Source organism: Xenopus laevis, chromosome 4L, assembly GCF_017654675.1.
Source record: "Xenopus laevis strain J_2021 chromosome 4L, Xenopus_laevis_v10.1, whole genome shotgun sequence".
NCBI classification, from domain to species: Eukaryota; Metazoa; Chordata; class Amphibia; order Anura; family Pipidae; genus Xenopus; species Xenopus laevis.
In genome coordinates this window covers 4,656,992-4,672,839 of record NC_054377.1, presented here as the reverse complement: position 1 = coordinate 4,672,839, position 15,848 = coordinate 4,656,992, and the positions used below count along the sequence as shown (strand labels likewise).

Below are 15,848 nucleotides of genomic sequence, written 5' to 3'. Positions count from 1 at the left end.
ACATGTGACGTCACACAACCAAGGGTCAGGGCACACGCTCAGATTCTGGGAGATTAGTTGCCCAGTGACAAATCTCCTCTTCTTCGGGCGACTAATCTCCCTGAACTGCCTCCCACCGCCTGTTTTCGTCTTTGTTTTCTTACGAGGAAACTTCGGGCGACTTTGAAAAACAAAGTGCTCCGACTGCCATCCTGCTGGTGATTTACATTCCAGCCGGCGGGAGGCAGTTCGGGGAGATTAGTCGCCCCGAAGAAGAGGAGATTTTTCGCCGGCCAACTAATCTCCCAGAATCTGATCTTGTGCCGATTCTACTTTGATGGATGCCATTTGCCCACACCTGCGGGATCCGTGGGTCGGGTGGGTTCGGGTCGACCTTACAGTGCTTCTCGCGGGCCACCTTCAAATGCCGGCATCCGACTTCCGGTTTTATAGTCTCACGTCTGTTTGCCCCGCCCCTTTTGTGACGTCATTGGCGGGGCAGCGTGGGTGTATAAAAGGGGAACCCTGACCCGCACATCACTACTCCCAACTGTCCCGTTTGAGTGGGACATACCCACTTTTGACCGCTCAACCCGCTGTCACAGATTTGTACTGATAAGTCCCGGGTTTCTCTTTGATCTGCTGCACTGAACAGCCAGAAACAGATACAAAGTTTCTAACTTAATTGCGTCTTGGCCCAGAGTAGATAGAATAGACATTCTTTTGTGAGATAAGACGTCAGACTCACAGCTTAAAGGGCAATTCACCTTCATTAGTAAAACTGTAATAACATATCACAGAAATGTGTTCAGACTTTCATAGCCTGCCAGTTTATGTCAAATGAACATGGTAATTAGGGGGTGTGGCCACAAAAATGGGCGTGGCCACAAACATTGCGAATCGCTACGTGCGCCAAATCTTTTTGTCCCTCTTTCTGTTTCCTGAATGTTGGGAGGTGTGTAATTGTCTGAAAAAGAAAATCACCTCAGAGCACATGACAAAACCAAAATCCTCAGGGAAATTGATTGAAAACTCCAGAAAGCTACAGGAAAAGGATTAAAAACATTTCATGAACATGAAAAACCTAAAAGGCAATTTTCTCTGAAATTCCTGCAGAAAGAATTGTGTAGAATGAATGTGAGTAAATGAGTTTAGGGTGTCAGTGGGGAGAGAAGGAAGGAAGGAAGGAAGGGCTCTGCTACACACACAACTCACTGACATTACTACACACAACCCTCCACCTCAAATTCCTGACACACAACAAGTTAGACAAGACGTCAACAGTCTGCAAGATCTCGCGAGATTTCCCAATCTCCCATTTCCGAAGCGAAAAATCATGCGAGAGTAGCGCACTGTAAGGGGGCCGTGCGGCAGTCATCGCGAGACTTTGAGGAGACTCGGAACTAGGGAGGAAACCCGTGGAATGGCAGCTTGTGGCCCCATGCTGAGCTGAGCTGAGTGGAGGTGAGGCTGGTTGGATCGAAGAGTGACGGGAGATGAGTTAAGACGAGGCGGAATGTTGGGGGGTGACACTAGGGCAGCTCAGTAGCGCAGAGTCGGCAGTGAGGACACTGGGTGTGTTTGTGTGTGAGACACTGGCTTTGGGCAGTTGCTGGGTTTGCTCGGTGTTTGTGGGGCTGCTGAGCGTGAGAGACCAGACACGGGTGGGAGTTGTGTGAGGGGGAGTCACTAGTACCTCAGGGGAGGCGGGGCTATTGTGTGAGGAATAGGTTATGTGAGGGGAACAATATTACTGGGGGACAGGACTAGACTCTGAGGGGAACAATATTACTGGGGGACAGGACTAGACTCTGAGGGGAACAATATTACTGGGGGACAGGACTAGACTCCGAGGGGAACAATATTACTGGGGGACAGGACTAGACTCTGAGGGGAACAATATTACTGGGGGACAGGACTAGACTCCGAGGGGAACAATATTACTGGGGGACAGGACTAGACTCTGAGGGGAACAATATTACTGGGGGACAGGACTAGACTCCGAGGGGAACAATATTACTGGGGGACAGGACTAGACTCTGAGGGGAACAATATTACTGGGGGACAGGACTAGACTCTGAGGGGAACAATATTACTGGGGGACAGGACTAGACTCCGAGGGGAACAATATTACTGGGGGACAGGACTAGACTCTGAGGGGAACAATATTACTGGGGGACAGGACTAGACTCCGAGGGGAACAATATTACTGGGGACAGGACTAGACTCTGAGGGGAACAATATTACTGGGGGACAGGATTAGACTCTGAGGGGAACAATATTACTGGGGGACAGGACTAGACTCTGAGGGGAACAATATTACTGGGGGACAGGACTAGACTCTGTGGGGAACAATATTACTGGGGGACAGGACTAGACTCTGAGGGGAACAATATTACTGGGGGACAGGACTAGACTCTGTGGGGAACAATATTACTGGGGGACAGGACTAGACTCTGAGGGGAACAATATTACTGGGGGACAGGATTAGACTCTGAGGGGAACAATATTACTGGGGGACAGCACTAGACTCCGAGGGGAACAATATTACTGGGGGACGGGACTAGACTCTGAGGGGAACAATATTACTGGGGGACAGGATTACTGGGGGACAGGACTAGACTCCGAGGGGAACAATATTACTGGGGGACAGGACTAGACTCTGAGGGGAACAATATTACTGGGGGACAGGACTAGACTCTGAGGGGAACAATATTACTGGGGGACAGGACTAGACTCTGAGGGGAACAATATTACTGGGGGACAGGACTAGACTCTGAGGGGAACAATATTACTGGGGGACAGGACTAGACTCCGAGGGGAACAATATTACTGGGGGACAGGACTAGACTCTGAGGGGAACAATATTACTGGGGGACAGGACTAGACTCCGAGGGGAACAATATTACTGGGGGACAGGACTAGACTCTGAGGGGAACAATATTACTGGGGGACAGGACTAGACTCTGAGGGGAACAATATTACTGGGGGACAGGACTAGACTCCGAGGGGAACAATATTACTGGGGGACAGGACTAGACTCTGAGGGGAACAATATTACTGGGGGACAGGACTAGACTCCGAGGGGAACAATATTACTGGGGGACAGGACTAGACTCTGAGGGGAACAATATTACTGGGGGACAGGATTAGACTCTGAGGGGAACAATATTACTGGGGGACAGGACTAGACTCTGAGGGGAACAATATTACTGGGGGACAGGACTAGACTCTGTGGGGAACAATATTACTGGGGGACAGGACTAGACTCTGAGGGGAACAATATTACTGGGGGACAGGACTAGACTCTGTGGGGAACAATATTACTGGGGGACAGGACTAGACTCTGAGGGGAACAATATTACTGGGGGACAGGATTAGACTCTGAGGGGAACAATATTACTGGGGGACAGCACTAGACTCCGAGGGGAACAATATTACTGGGGGACGGGACTAGACTCTGAGGGGAACAATATTACTGGGGGACAGGATTACTGGGGGACAGGACTAGACTCCGAGGGGAACAATATTACTGGGGGACAGGACTAGACTCTGAGGGGAACAATATTACTGGGGGACAGGACTAGACTCTGAGGGGAACAATACAATATTACTGGGGGACAGGATTACTGGGGGACAGGACTAGACTCCGAGGGGAACAATATTACTGGGGGACAGGACTAGACTCTGAGGGGAACAATATTACTGGGGGACAGGACTAGACTCTGAGGGGAACAATATTACTGGGGGACAGGATTAGACTCTGAGGGGAACAATATTACTGGGGGACAGGACTAGACTCTGAGGGGAACAATATTACTGGGGGACAGGACTAGACTCTGTGGGGAACAATATTACTGGGGACAGGACTAGACTCTGAGGGGAACAATATTACTGGGGGACAGGACTAGACTCTGTGGGAACAATATTACTGGGGGACAGGACTAGACTCTGAGGGGAACAATATTACTGGGGGACAGGATTAGACTCTGAGGGGAACAATATTACTGGGGGACAGCACTAGACTCCGAGGGGAACAATATTACTGGGGGACGGGACTAGACTCTGAGGGGAACAATATTACTGGGGACAGGATTACTGGGGGATTACTGGGGACAGGACTAGACTCTGAGGGGAACAATATTACTGGGGGACAGGACTAGACTCTGAGGGGAACAATATTACTGGGGGACAGGACTAGACTCTGAGGGGAACAATATTACTGGGGGACAGGACTAGACTCTGAGGGGAACAATATTACTGGGGGACAGGACTAGACTCCGAGGGGAACAATATTACTGGGGGACAGGACTAGACTCCGAGGGGAACAATATTACTGGGGGACAGGACTAGACTCTGAGGGGAACAATATTACTGGGGGACAGGACTAGACTCTGAGGGGAACAATATTACTGGGGGGACAGGACTAGACTCTGAGCGGGAACAATATTACTGGGGACAGGACTAGACTCTGAGGGGAACAATATTACTGGGGGACAGGACTAGACTCTGAGGGGAACAATATTACTGGGGGACAGGACTAGACTCTGAGGGGAACAATATTACTGGGGGACAGGACTAGACTCTGAGGGGAAACAATATTACTGGGGGACAGGACTAGACTCTGAGGGAACAATATTACTGGGGGACAGGACTAGACTCTGAGGGGAACAATATTACTGGGGGACAGGATTAGACTCTGAGGGGAACAATATTACTGGGGGACAGGATTAGACTCTGAGGGGAACAATATTACTGGGGGACAGCACTAGACTCCGAGGGGAACAATATTACTGGGGGACGGGACTAGACTCTGAGGGGAACAATATTACTGGGGGACAGGATTACTGGGGGACAGGACTAGACTCCGAGGGGAACAATATTACTGGGGGACAGGACTAGACTCTGAGGGGAACAATATTACTGGGGGACAGGACTAGACTCTGAGGGGAACAATATTACTGGGGGACAGGATTACTGGGGGACAGGACTAGACTCCGAGGGGAACAATATTACTGGGGGACAGGACTAGACTCTGAGGGGAACAATATTACTGGGGGACAGGACTAGACTCTGAGGGGAACAATATTACTGGGGGACAGGATTACTGGGGGACAGGACTAGACTCCGAGGGGAACAATATTACTGGAGGACGGGACTAGACTCTGAGGGGAACAATATTACTGGGGGACAGGATTAGACTCTTGAGGGGAACAATATTACTGGGGGACAGGACTAGACTCTGAGGGGAACAATATTACTGGGGGAGCCTGCTGTGGGGCAGGCCTATGTGGAGCACGACTAGGGGACTGTCTGTGAGGGGAGCAATAATACTGGTGAGTAATAGAACTTGGTGGTTGTGAAGAGAGTTTTTATCGGGGAGCAGAACGTGGGCCTCTGTGTATCCTCATATTTTACAACTTTATTTATTATAATACACAAATTTCAGTGAGTCATGTGACAAAAATGACATCAGAACTCACCGTTTATAACTGATGACATCAGAACTCACCGTTTATAAGGATATAATTTACAGGATATTCATGGCTTTTGTGTATTATATACTTATTCTGTTCTACAATCGTGCCATGCTTTAGTTTGCCTTACTGGAATGAATATTAATATATAAGTGATTATTAAACACATTCTTCTGTACTAAACATTGATCCAAAGCAAGTTTGTGTGAGTCACAGCTAAAATGAGTTCTCTAGCTGTATTTTGTGATGTTTTGTTGATAATGTAATTGGAGGTAGTAGGTGGGTGCCGGGGAGTCCCACTTGGTTTTATTTAATAGAATTATTCAAGGAATCAGGCTTTTTTTTTTTTTTTTTTTTAAAGGGAAAGTTAACATTTGCTTAACTCTTTAGTATTTTATGGATGTGCCTAGTCTAAGGATCATTTCAGCCGGCTTTTATTTTTTATGATACTAGAATTATTAGTCTTCCTATTCTCTCTCTGTTCAGAAACAGTTTGGTTGTTGGCGTCACTAATCCCTGAAATTAAAAGCAGTTTGACTCCGTGGATTTCAGTTTTATTTCTATTTTGCTTGTATATCACTTCTTTCCATGTTACATTCGGGCTGCCAAACTGATGCCTGGTAACTGTGGTTATTATAGGTAGGGTTGCCACCTTTTCTGGAAAAAAATACTGGCCTTCCTATATATTTATCTTTTTTCCCTATTAATAACATTGGGATCAACCATCATTTTTACCGGCCAGGCCTGTAATATACCGGCCAAGTGACAACCATGGTTACAGGGGAAGAAAAAGTTAAATTACTGTGGGTGCTTATATGTTGGGCAATTCCCAGTGGCCTGGATTAGTCATACTGCTATGTAGTATCCAGTAACCCTAGTACAGTTATGGAACCTCTTATCCAGAATGCTTGGGACCTGGGGTTTTCCGGATGATGGATCTTTCCGTAATTTGGATCTAAATACCATAAATCTACTAGAAAATCATATAAACATTAAATAAACCCAATAGGCTGGTTTTGCTTCCAATAAGGATTAATTATATCTTAGTTGGGATCAAGTACAAGCGCCTGTTTTATTATTACACAGAAAAAGGAAATCATTTTTAAAAATCTGGATTATTTGGATAAAATGGAGTCTATGGGAGACGGCCTTTCCGTAATTCAGAGCTTTCTGGATAATGGGTTTCAGGATAATGGATTCCATACCTATAACTGTCCAGCTGGGCAGGCACATGAGAATGATGACAAAGTAATACACATATGCCTCGCCTGTTGGTGCAGGGAGTATGTGCAGAATTGGACCCAATATGGCGGCACCTTAGAGTTGACTATATGGTACGTGAATTTAACTTAATGTCGGCGTTGAGAAATATCCATCCTGTATATGTTACTAAGAGAATTTTGTTTAACAGTTCTTACAGGTTCTGGTTTTGTCTTTCTAATATTATCTGGCTCCTTGGGCTTAGTATGGATTAGAAAATAAATATTTAGACAATTCTTTTTTGAACAAGGGTGTCCCTGAAGAATAAGCCTCCAGCAGATCTGTCGTCTTCTTTATTTGCAGGCCGCTCACAATTCAGTTCTTTGTTGTCGAGGTGAAACTGCAATTTTTATTTAAACAGCCCTATAAAAAGTCTTTAACTGATGAGACTTTACAGCCAGTTTGGCATCTTTGTTGGCATTAAAGGAAATGTTAAGGAGCTCAAACAGCGGCGTCAGGAAGAGTGAAATATGGCATCCTATTGTTTTGCCTGGGCGGCTGTTACTGAAAGAGGCGTTTTCTTTGTTATGTCTAGTTGTAAAGGTCAGCAGTTTGTGACACCCACTGGAAAAATTTATGCCTCATCCAGTCCATAAAAATGATTTTTTTTTTTTTATAAGGAAAGGCCTTTATTAGATGGTTTCTCTGATACATTTAAACCAGTTCACATATTACAGTATCCAATGCTTTGATCTCATCATCCTGTGGCCAACTTTGTGATTTTTAGGGGTCAGATTCTTTTTTTTTTTTTAAAGTTTTATTTAACACTTGGCATTACATCAAGTCAGCATAGCATTGTATTTACATGTAATGATCATACAACTTATCATACGGAGTCATTACAAACAGTAGAAACAGAACCGTACACAATCCTACAAGAACCTTTAAAGCCTTCACACATCAGTTGCCATAGGAAACACATCCACCCACTGACCCCAAACCGTTTCAAATTTGTTGGGAGCCCTCTTGCTTCATAGGTCAATTTTATTAATGGAAACATACAATTGACCAGGTTGATCCACTGTTTAATTGCAGGGTGTTTGGGTCGGAACCAGTGCAGAATGATGACCTTTTCTTGCATAGAATAATAAGGTCCTGTACATTATTCTGCTGTAGTTGTAGGGAACTAGTGCACCCAATAGGCATGCTTCTGGGGATAGCACCTTATTATTTGATTTGCAACTTGGGCCAATAAATGAAATCTGGGAGATAGCGGGAGTGAGTAAGATGTGAATTCTAGTGGTCAGATTCTGACAGTTAGTGGTTTATGAATGGACTGACAAACTGACATTTACCTCTAGTGACCTATGTTATCACTGGCCAGGTATTCCAAGCTACCAACTGGAATACATGACATCTGAAACAGTTTTGTATCAAGTTATTTTTTTTAGAATGTACAGTTTTCCACTTAATTACCGGGTCACTAGTGGGAACTCTTCATTAGGGTCTGGGGATGACGTGACCTGATGTGGGGATGATGTGAGAAATCATGGCTGCTTCTATTTATTTATTATTTGTTTTACTGCACACCTACCCTAATAATAAATATACTATATTGTTAACTGTGCACCACTGTAATTATTGTCGCTATATAAATCTCAATTGTAGGTTTTCTGTATTGGCTCCTGAACAACCTCTTGCTCTCGTTATTAATACACAGAGGAGTGATAGACATTAGAGGCATCTAATTCGATTTCTGTTACAGAAATATCTGTAATTTTTTCATCTAATTAAATATATGAAAAAAAAAATATATTGATTTTTGATTGTGTTCCAAAAGGCTATTATTTCTTTAATTCTTCTCTTTTACCCTAGGGAGCCATTAGCACATTAGAGCAGGTTTGGTCAGGAGCTGAGACGTGCCTGTGTTGTTTCTAATTCCCTAAAGGATCCGTCTCAGCCAGGTTTAGACTGCTGTCTGTGCTATAAAGTAAACTGCACAGTATTGTGGCCTACATGCAGTGATGTTATCACACAAGAATAAGGGATGTTGGCAAGTCAGGGGTATATCGATGTTGGATTTATTAGGTTAAAAAATGAAGATTGGGTCTAAGTAGTACGAACTCCAATTCAGAATATGGATGTGGACAGCGTTTTTGTCGAGAACTCCGACCTTCCTCTGCTACTGGGCAGAACCATCGCTAATAAACAGTCGAATACCAGTTTGTACTGCTTGGGCCCAAACTTTATTATAGGCAAATTGACAGTGATTAGAGAATTGACCAGTGGGAGGCACCACCCACTTCTTATCTCTGCGCGGCTTGGCCACATAGAGTGCTAGTAATTTAAAAGAGGGCAGATTCATCAACTGTACTTGTTTTAAACAGTTGTACAATACAAGTGGGTGATCCGTTATCCGGAAACCCATTCTCCAGAAAGCTCAGAATTACGGAAAGGCTCCTGTAGACTCCGTTTTATCCAAATAATCCAGATTTTTAAAAATAATTTCCTTTTTCTGTGTAATAATAAAATGGTAGTTTGTAGTTGATCCCAACTAAGATATAATTAATCCTTATTGGAAGCAAAACCAGCCTATTGGGTTTATTTAATATTTACATGATTTTCTAGTAGACTGAAGATATTAAAAATTACCCAGAAAACCCCAGGCCCCGAGCATTCTGGATAACAGGCCCCGAGCGTTCTGGATAACAGGCCCCGAGCGTTCTGGATAACAGGCCCCGAGCGTTCTGGATAACAGGCCCAGAGCGTTCTGGATAACAGGCCCCGAGCGTTCTGGATAACAGGCCCCGAGCGTTCTGGATAACAGGCCCCGAGCGTTCTGGATAACAGGCCCCGAGCGTTCTGAATAACAGGCCCCATACCTGTATAATGGTGGTGCACTGCTGGAATTTTAGGTTCAATTCCATTCCAAAAGGTTTAATGACAATATAGAAAGGTGAATAGATAATAGGGAACTAGGGAATAGGGAATTTAATGTTCATCCTGAAATTGCTCTTAGTTTCATGTTAACATTTATATTATTTGTCTTGTTAAAACTAGATTTTTTTTTTGAATAGTGTTTATATTTTGTCTATTCCCTAACTATTGCAAGAAAATATAGCGTCACGCCTAGTTTCTGACCGTAGCGCCCATAAGGTATTATAAACAGCAGTTTGGAGGAAGAAAGGAAAATGATTGATAAAGCCAGAGGCCTCTCCATATGGCAATGTTGCAAACAAAAGAATCCCAATAACAGAGTGAGCAGGGAGTTCACCATTGTATAATTGACAGGACATAAATCATCATGGGAGTAAATTATAATTTGCCACCATGTCACACTTCAAATATTTCTAAAGGCAAAAATAGTACAACTTGAACATTGTCAGTTCTGGGTAATATTGTATCACTACAACAGCTGTTTGTTATATAAACTTCACCTCCTGTGATGCACAGCCAGCAAGATGGATTAACAATATGAGGCTTCATATCTGCCTCCAAATTGAGACATGGACCATAGATGCTCTGCAGAAAGATATTTGAATTTTATTTGTAAACTTCCTGACTTTATTTTACTCGTTCATTATGTTCCACCTCACTTTCCTTCAAGGACTTGAATGTGTCCCATGAGAACACCCTTGCTAGACCAGTTGTTTAATTAATGGCTTTCCTTGTTTGACTTGTTGTTCTACTTCCATTTACATGATGCATTGTATCAGTGATACTAAGGAATTTAAATTGCGTTGGGGAGGGAAACATGAAGGGGTTTTCCGCCTTTCAATTAACTGTTCATATGATGTAGAGCAGTGATCCCCAACCAGTAGCTCATGAGCAACATGTTACTCTCCAACCCCTTGGATGTTGCTCCCAGTGGCCTCAAAGCAGGTGCTTATTTTTTAATTCCAGGCTTGGAGGTAAGTTATAGTTGCATAAAAATCAGCTGTACTGCAAACAGAGCCTCAATGTAGGTTGACAATCCACATAGGGGCTACCGAATGGCCAATTGTAACCCTTTTTTGGCACCCTAAGAACACCAACTCTTTTTACATCTAAATGTTGCTCACAGGTTCATAAGGTTGGGGATCTCTGATGTAGAGAGTAAGACAATTTGCAATTGGTTTTCATTTTTTATTATTTGTGGTTTTTGAGTTATTTAGCTTTTTATTCAGCAGCTCTCCAGTTTGTAATTTCAGCAATCTGGTTGCTAGGGTACAAATTCCCCTAGCAACCATGCATTAATGTGAATAAGAGTATGAATAAGAGAGGCCTGAATAGAAAGATGAGTAATAAAAAGTAGCGATAACAATAAATGTGTAGCCTTACAGAACATTTTGTTTATATGGGGTCAGTGACCCCCATTTGAAAGCTGGAAAGAGAAGAAAGGGGCAAATAATTCAAAAACTCTGCAAAAGAAAAAAATTAAGGGCAATTGAAAAGTTGCTTAGAATTACCCATTCTATAACATACTAAGTTACCTCAAAGGTGAACCACCGTTTTAAGCTCTGTAGAACATAGCTGTTCATTTTATTATGCTTAAAGTATAAGTAAACCTTTAAAATAAGTCAGTGTAAAATTGATGAGGGGTATTTTCCAAGCACTTTTTTTCATGTACATTCATTATTTATTCTTTTTTATTACAAGATATTAAGGGATACATGTGCTGTTAATATGAATGAATTTAGTTACAACAGCGCCACCTGCTGGTCATTTTCCCACCAGTCTGACCACCAAGTAGTCAAGGAAGTTGTCAGGAGAAAGAAAGAGGCTGATGTTCTTCTGCTTAGGAATAAAATTAGAAACCTTTCTCACGTCTTTCCTAAGCAGAAGAACTCCTGGGCTGGGTGGGGTTCGGGAGGGGGCGAGTTAGGGTTGGGTGCTGGTTGAAAAATTCCCGACCCACACATCGCTAGTCGCCAACACTATAAACTGTTCTAAATTGTTACATTTCTTATCTTTGTCCCTGCTGAGCAGAATCCCTAAAGGTGGCCATAGACGCAAAGATTCGCTCGTTTGGCAACATCGCCGAACGAGCGGATCTTTCCCCGATATGCCATTAACAAACATGGCTATATCGGGGGGTAATCTGATTGTTCGGGCGAACGACCCGATTACGATGTGCCATGGGCTCCGGCGGGATTGGTCGGGTCAAAATCAAACATGACCGTTCGACCAAACGACTGATCTCCGCCGGACGAAAGATGTCGGCACACGCCACACATGATCCGAAAATCGTACGAATCCTCGATTCGTACGATAGGATCTGTGTGTCTATGGCCACCTTTAGTTTCATTACAGGCAGCTGTTAGAATTGATACAATATTTGCTAATATTCCACAGATACTGCTGAGAAATGAATCCACTAAATGTATCAACTAAATATAGCAACTAAATGTATCAATTAAATGTATCAACTAAATATAGCATCTAAATGTATCAACTAAATATAGCAACTAAATGTATCAATTAAATATAGCAACTAATGTATCAATTACATTTAGAAAATTATAACAGTTTAGAGTCTGCACTTGAATTACTGAGCTGCCAGACTGAAACAGGGACATTAATATTCACCTTTGAGCCATTCTATATGATCTCTCTCATAAAAGAAATACTAGGCTCAGATTCCTTTACGCTCCCTGCTGTACGACACTGGCTAATTTGTTTTTCACTCTCCCAGTACATTTTGCCTTCATTCTGCTTGTCCTTCTCTTCTATTTGTTCTGATCAATACTGCTATGTTATGTGATTTCAGAGGCATCTGGGAGTGGCATGGCAGGACGGCCCCATCCTTATGACAGTAACTCCAGTGATCCAGAGAACTGCGATCGGAAATTGTATAATAGACCCCGTAAGCTCTATAAGCATTCCAGGTAGGAACTGTGCTCATCTCTCCTTCTAAACCTCAGCACTTGCATTTCACTTGAAATATTTATGTTGAGCGATTTCACCATGTGTATGGCTGTTGTGCTGTTTTCCTAATGTAAAGCTTTTTATTTTGGTACCTCTGTATTTTATTGTGTGACTTCACTAATGCTCTGCGAGTAAATGTTATTTCATGTATTGCCTTCAGAACATGTTTTCTGTATCTCTGTTTACATTCACATTCATTTTTTAAGTAGTAGTAGTAGTATGTGTACAGAGCTTAGCTTGGTGGTGGTGATGTGGCCTTTATTTATAAATTAAACTGATACAACTTTTGTCCTTTGGATCACTACCAAGATGCCCTGAAAGGTTGGTACTAGACAGTAAAGCTGGCCATAGATTGCACATAATAAATAATAGGCTAAAAGTATATAAATGTGGCCGGACATGGGTCGATAAAGCTGCCAGCTCAGCCCCTTTGCATCTAGTTGGCAGTTATTGGCCAATGAAATTTCATTTGAAGCAACGTAGGGGGTTCATCACAGTCAGGACAGTGAGGTTGGGGAATGCACTGCCGGGTGATGTTGTGACTATAAGAGGGACTTGGATAATTTTTTGGACAGACATAATATCAAAGGCTATTGTGATACTAAACTCTATAGTTAGTATAGATAGGGGTATATATCATTTATGTGACAGTAGGGAGGGGTGTGTGTATGGGGCTGGGTTTTCATTTGGAGGGGTTGAACTTGATGTACTTTTTCAACCCGATTTAACTATGTAACTAACTATGTAATGTATGGGGCCCTCCCAAATAGAGATGCACCAAATACACTATTTGGGATTCAGTTGAATCCCCGAATCCTTTGTGAAAGATTCGGCCGAATACCAAACCGAATCCTAATTTCCATATGCAAATTAGAGATGGGAAAGGAAAAGGTGGAAAAAGAATGCTTTACTTCCTTGTTTTGTGACGAAAAGTCATGTTATTTCCCTTCCCACACCTAATTTACATATGCAAAATAGGATTCGGTTTGGCCACATACAAGGATTTGAGTCCGAATCCTGCTGAAAAAGGCCGAATCCCAAACCGAATCCTGGATTTGGTGTATCCCTACTCCCAACAGCAGACTATATGGCAGGTTTAGGGTAAGGGCACACCTGGCAATTTGGGGAGAATTAGTCGCCTGGCGACTAATCGCCTCTTCTTTGGGGCGTCTAATCTCCCCAAACGCCTTTCCTCTGTCTTGCGCCGGCTATAATGAAAAGTCATCTGCGGCACGGCACACACGGTGCTTCGTATTCCGAAGTTGCCTGAAGTTTCCTCGTGAGGGAACTTCGGAATACGAAGGGCCAGGCGACTATTTATTATTTAGCTTTTTATTCACCAGCTCTCCAGTTAGCAGTTTCAGCAGTCTGGTTGCTAGTGTCCAAATTCCCCTAGCAACCATGCACTGATTTGAATAAGAGATTGGAATCTAAATAGGAGAGGCCTGAATAGAAAGACGAGTAATAAAAAGTAACAATAACAATACATTTGTAGCCTTACAGAGCATTTGTTTTTAGAAGGGGTCAGTGACCCCCATTTGAAAGCTGGAAAGTGTCAGAAGAAGAAGGCAAACTATTAAAAAAAAAACTTATGAAAAAGAAAAAAATGAAGGACAATTTTAAAAGTTGCTTAGAATTAGCATACTAAAACGTAACGGTGAACCACCCCTTTAAAGGTCCGGTGGAGTGAGCACATTGATGTGATCTCCTTCTGATCGAGTCTTCCTAGTTCCTCATTGTGATCTGATCTTTGGTCCAAGCTGATTAAAGAGCTGCTTATTTATTAAAGAAGGTTATTTATTAAAGTTTGAATACTAAAAACTCATAAAATTTTAGAGAGAGATTAGAAAGAGAGATTTTTTTATACCCAGAGTCTGCATAAAGTCTGAATCCCAAAATTTGCCGTCTCAGACCTGCCGAGCTTGTATATAAGTCAGTGGGAGTGGTCCCTATCCTATTTGGAAGTTTCTGTGCTCTTCACTGGAATTAGCCCAACTATTTCGGGTACAAATCCGAAAAAGTCTGCCTTCTCGAGGGGAAAAGCCTGAAAAAAAACGAGAAATGTGGGGAAAAAATCGTATCATTTGAGGTTTCTCTAAATTTTTATCGTGTTTTCCCCCAATCCGATTAAATCAAGTTTTTTTAAAATAAAAAATAAGGTCAAATCGTGTTATCTAGTTTGGTCAGACTTTGTTTAATTAAATAATGAGAACAATTCGGATTTTGATAAATAACCCCCCTAATAACTCTTATATAAACCATCGGCAAGTGTATTCAGAGCTCTGTAGTCAACGTATAAATAATTTTAGCGCAGAAGCAAAGAGATCAATAATAATCCATTACACGATCTTGCACCAAACTGATTTATTATTTACAGATGTAAAATTAAAACCCAGTCTCTTTTCTCAGTGTGTGTCTCATGGACTTGTTTTTCTTTAAACTTGCTTGAACAGCCTGTTTGTTTCTAGTTTGAATGAAATATTCATTTATCTGCTTGGTTTTGCCAGTGACTTATCTAATGGAGCATTGCATTATTAATTCAGTGGTTTTTATTCTATGGAATAAATTTCACCGAAGGCGTCTTTGCTGTAAAGAAGAAGTGTTTTTGCAAGGCCTCCCAATGGAATTGCTTTTCATGTGATTTCCCACTGCAGATTTTTCTCCATTTATTTCTATCTGAAAGAAAGAGTGGAAACGGCTTCCCATTAAAGGGATTCTGTCATGATTTTTATGGTGTAGTTTTTATTTCTAAATGACACTGTTTACACTGCAGATAATTCACTCTACAATATAAAATGTCATTCCTGAACCAGCAAGTGTAATTTTTAGTTGTAATATTGGTGTGCAGGTGCATCTCGGGTCATTTTGCCTGGTCATGTGATTTCAGAAAGAGCCAGCACTTTAGGATGGAACTGCTTTCTGGCAGGCTGTTGTTTCTTCTACTCAATGTAACTGAATGTGTCTCAGTGGGACCTGGATTTTACTAGTGTTGTTCTTAGATCTACCAAGCTGGCCATAGAAGTGCAGCTTTACCTTCCTATCGGATGAACGATCGTTCGGTGCCATCTCCCGACCTGCCATTAACCATTCAGATCAAATAAAGTAGTAAAAGAACAGATCAGACGATGTTCTGCCCCTACAGCAATCGTACGAAAGTTTATGTCTGACAAAAGCTGGTGACAGTCTCCCACTGATATCGTCAGATCGGCAATACATGCAGAGATATTATCGGTAGCCGACAGAAATTTTCTTACCTGTCCATCCGTCTGAACGACCGATAGTCAT

At 42.6% G+C, this 15,848-nt stretch overlaps 1 protein-coding gene across 3 annotated transcripts in view; it reads left to right on the top strand.

The window, feature by feature from the left end:
- The first annotated feature begins 1,397 nt into the window (after window positions 1–1,397).
- btbd10.L (BTB (POZ) domain containing 10 L homeolog) overlaps window positions 1,398–15,848 on the top strand; it is a 30,514-nt gene continuing 16,063 nt past the window's right edge. Inside the window, exons 1-2 of one of the 3 annotated variants that reach the window (NM_001127788.1) lie at window positions 1,398–1,443; window positions 12,406–12,523. In NM_001127788.1, coding sequence (NP_001121260.1) covers window positions 12,423–12,523 — 101 coding nt within the window. In that variant the 5' untranslated portion in view covers window positions 1,398–1,443; window positions 12,406–12,422. Of the gene's footprint in view, window positions 1,444–10,513; window positions 10,568–12,405; window positions 12,524–15,848 lie in introns of those variants that run through there. The other 2 variants (XM_018256353.2, XM_018256354.2) reach the window with 2 other exon arrangements.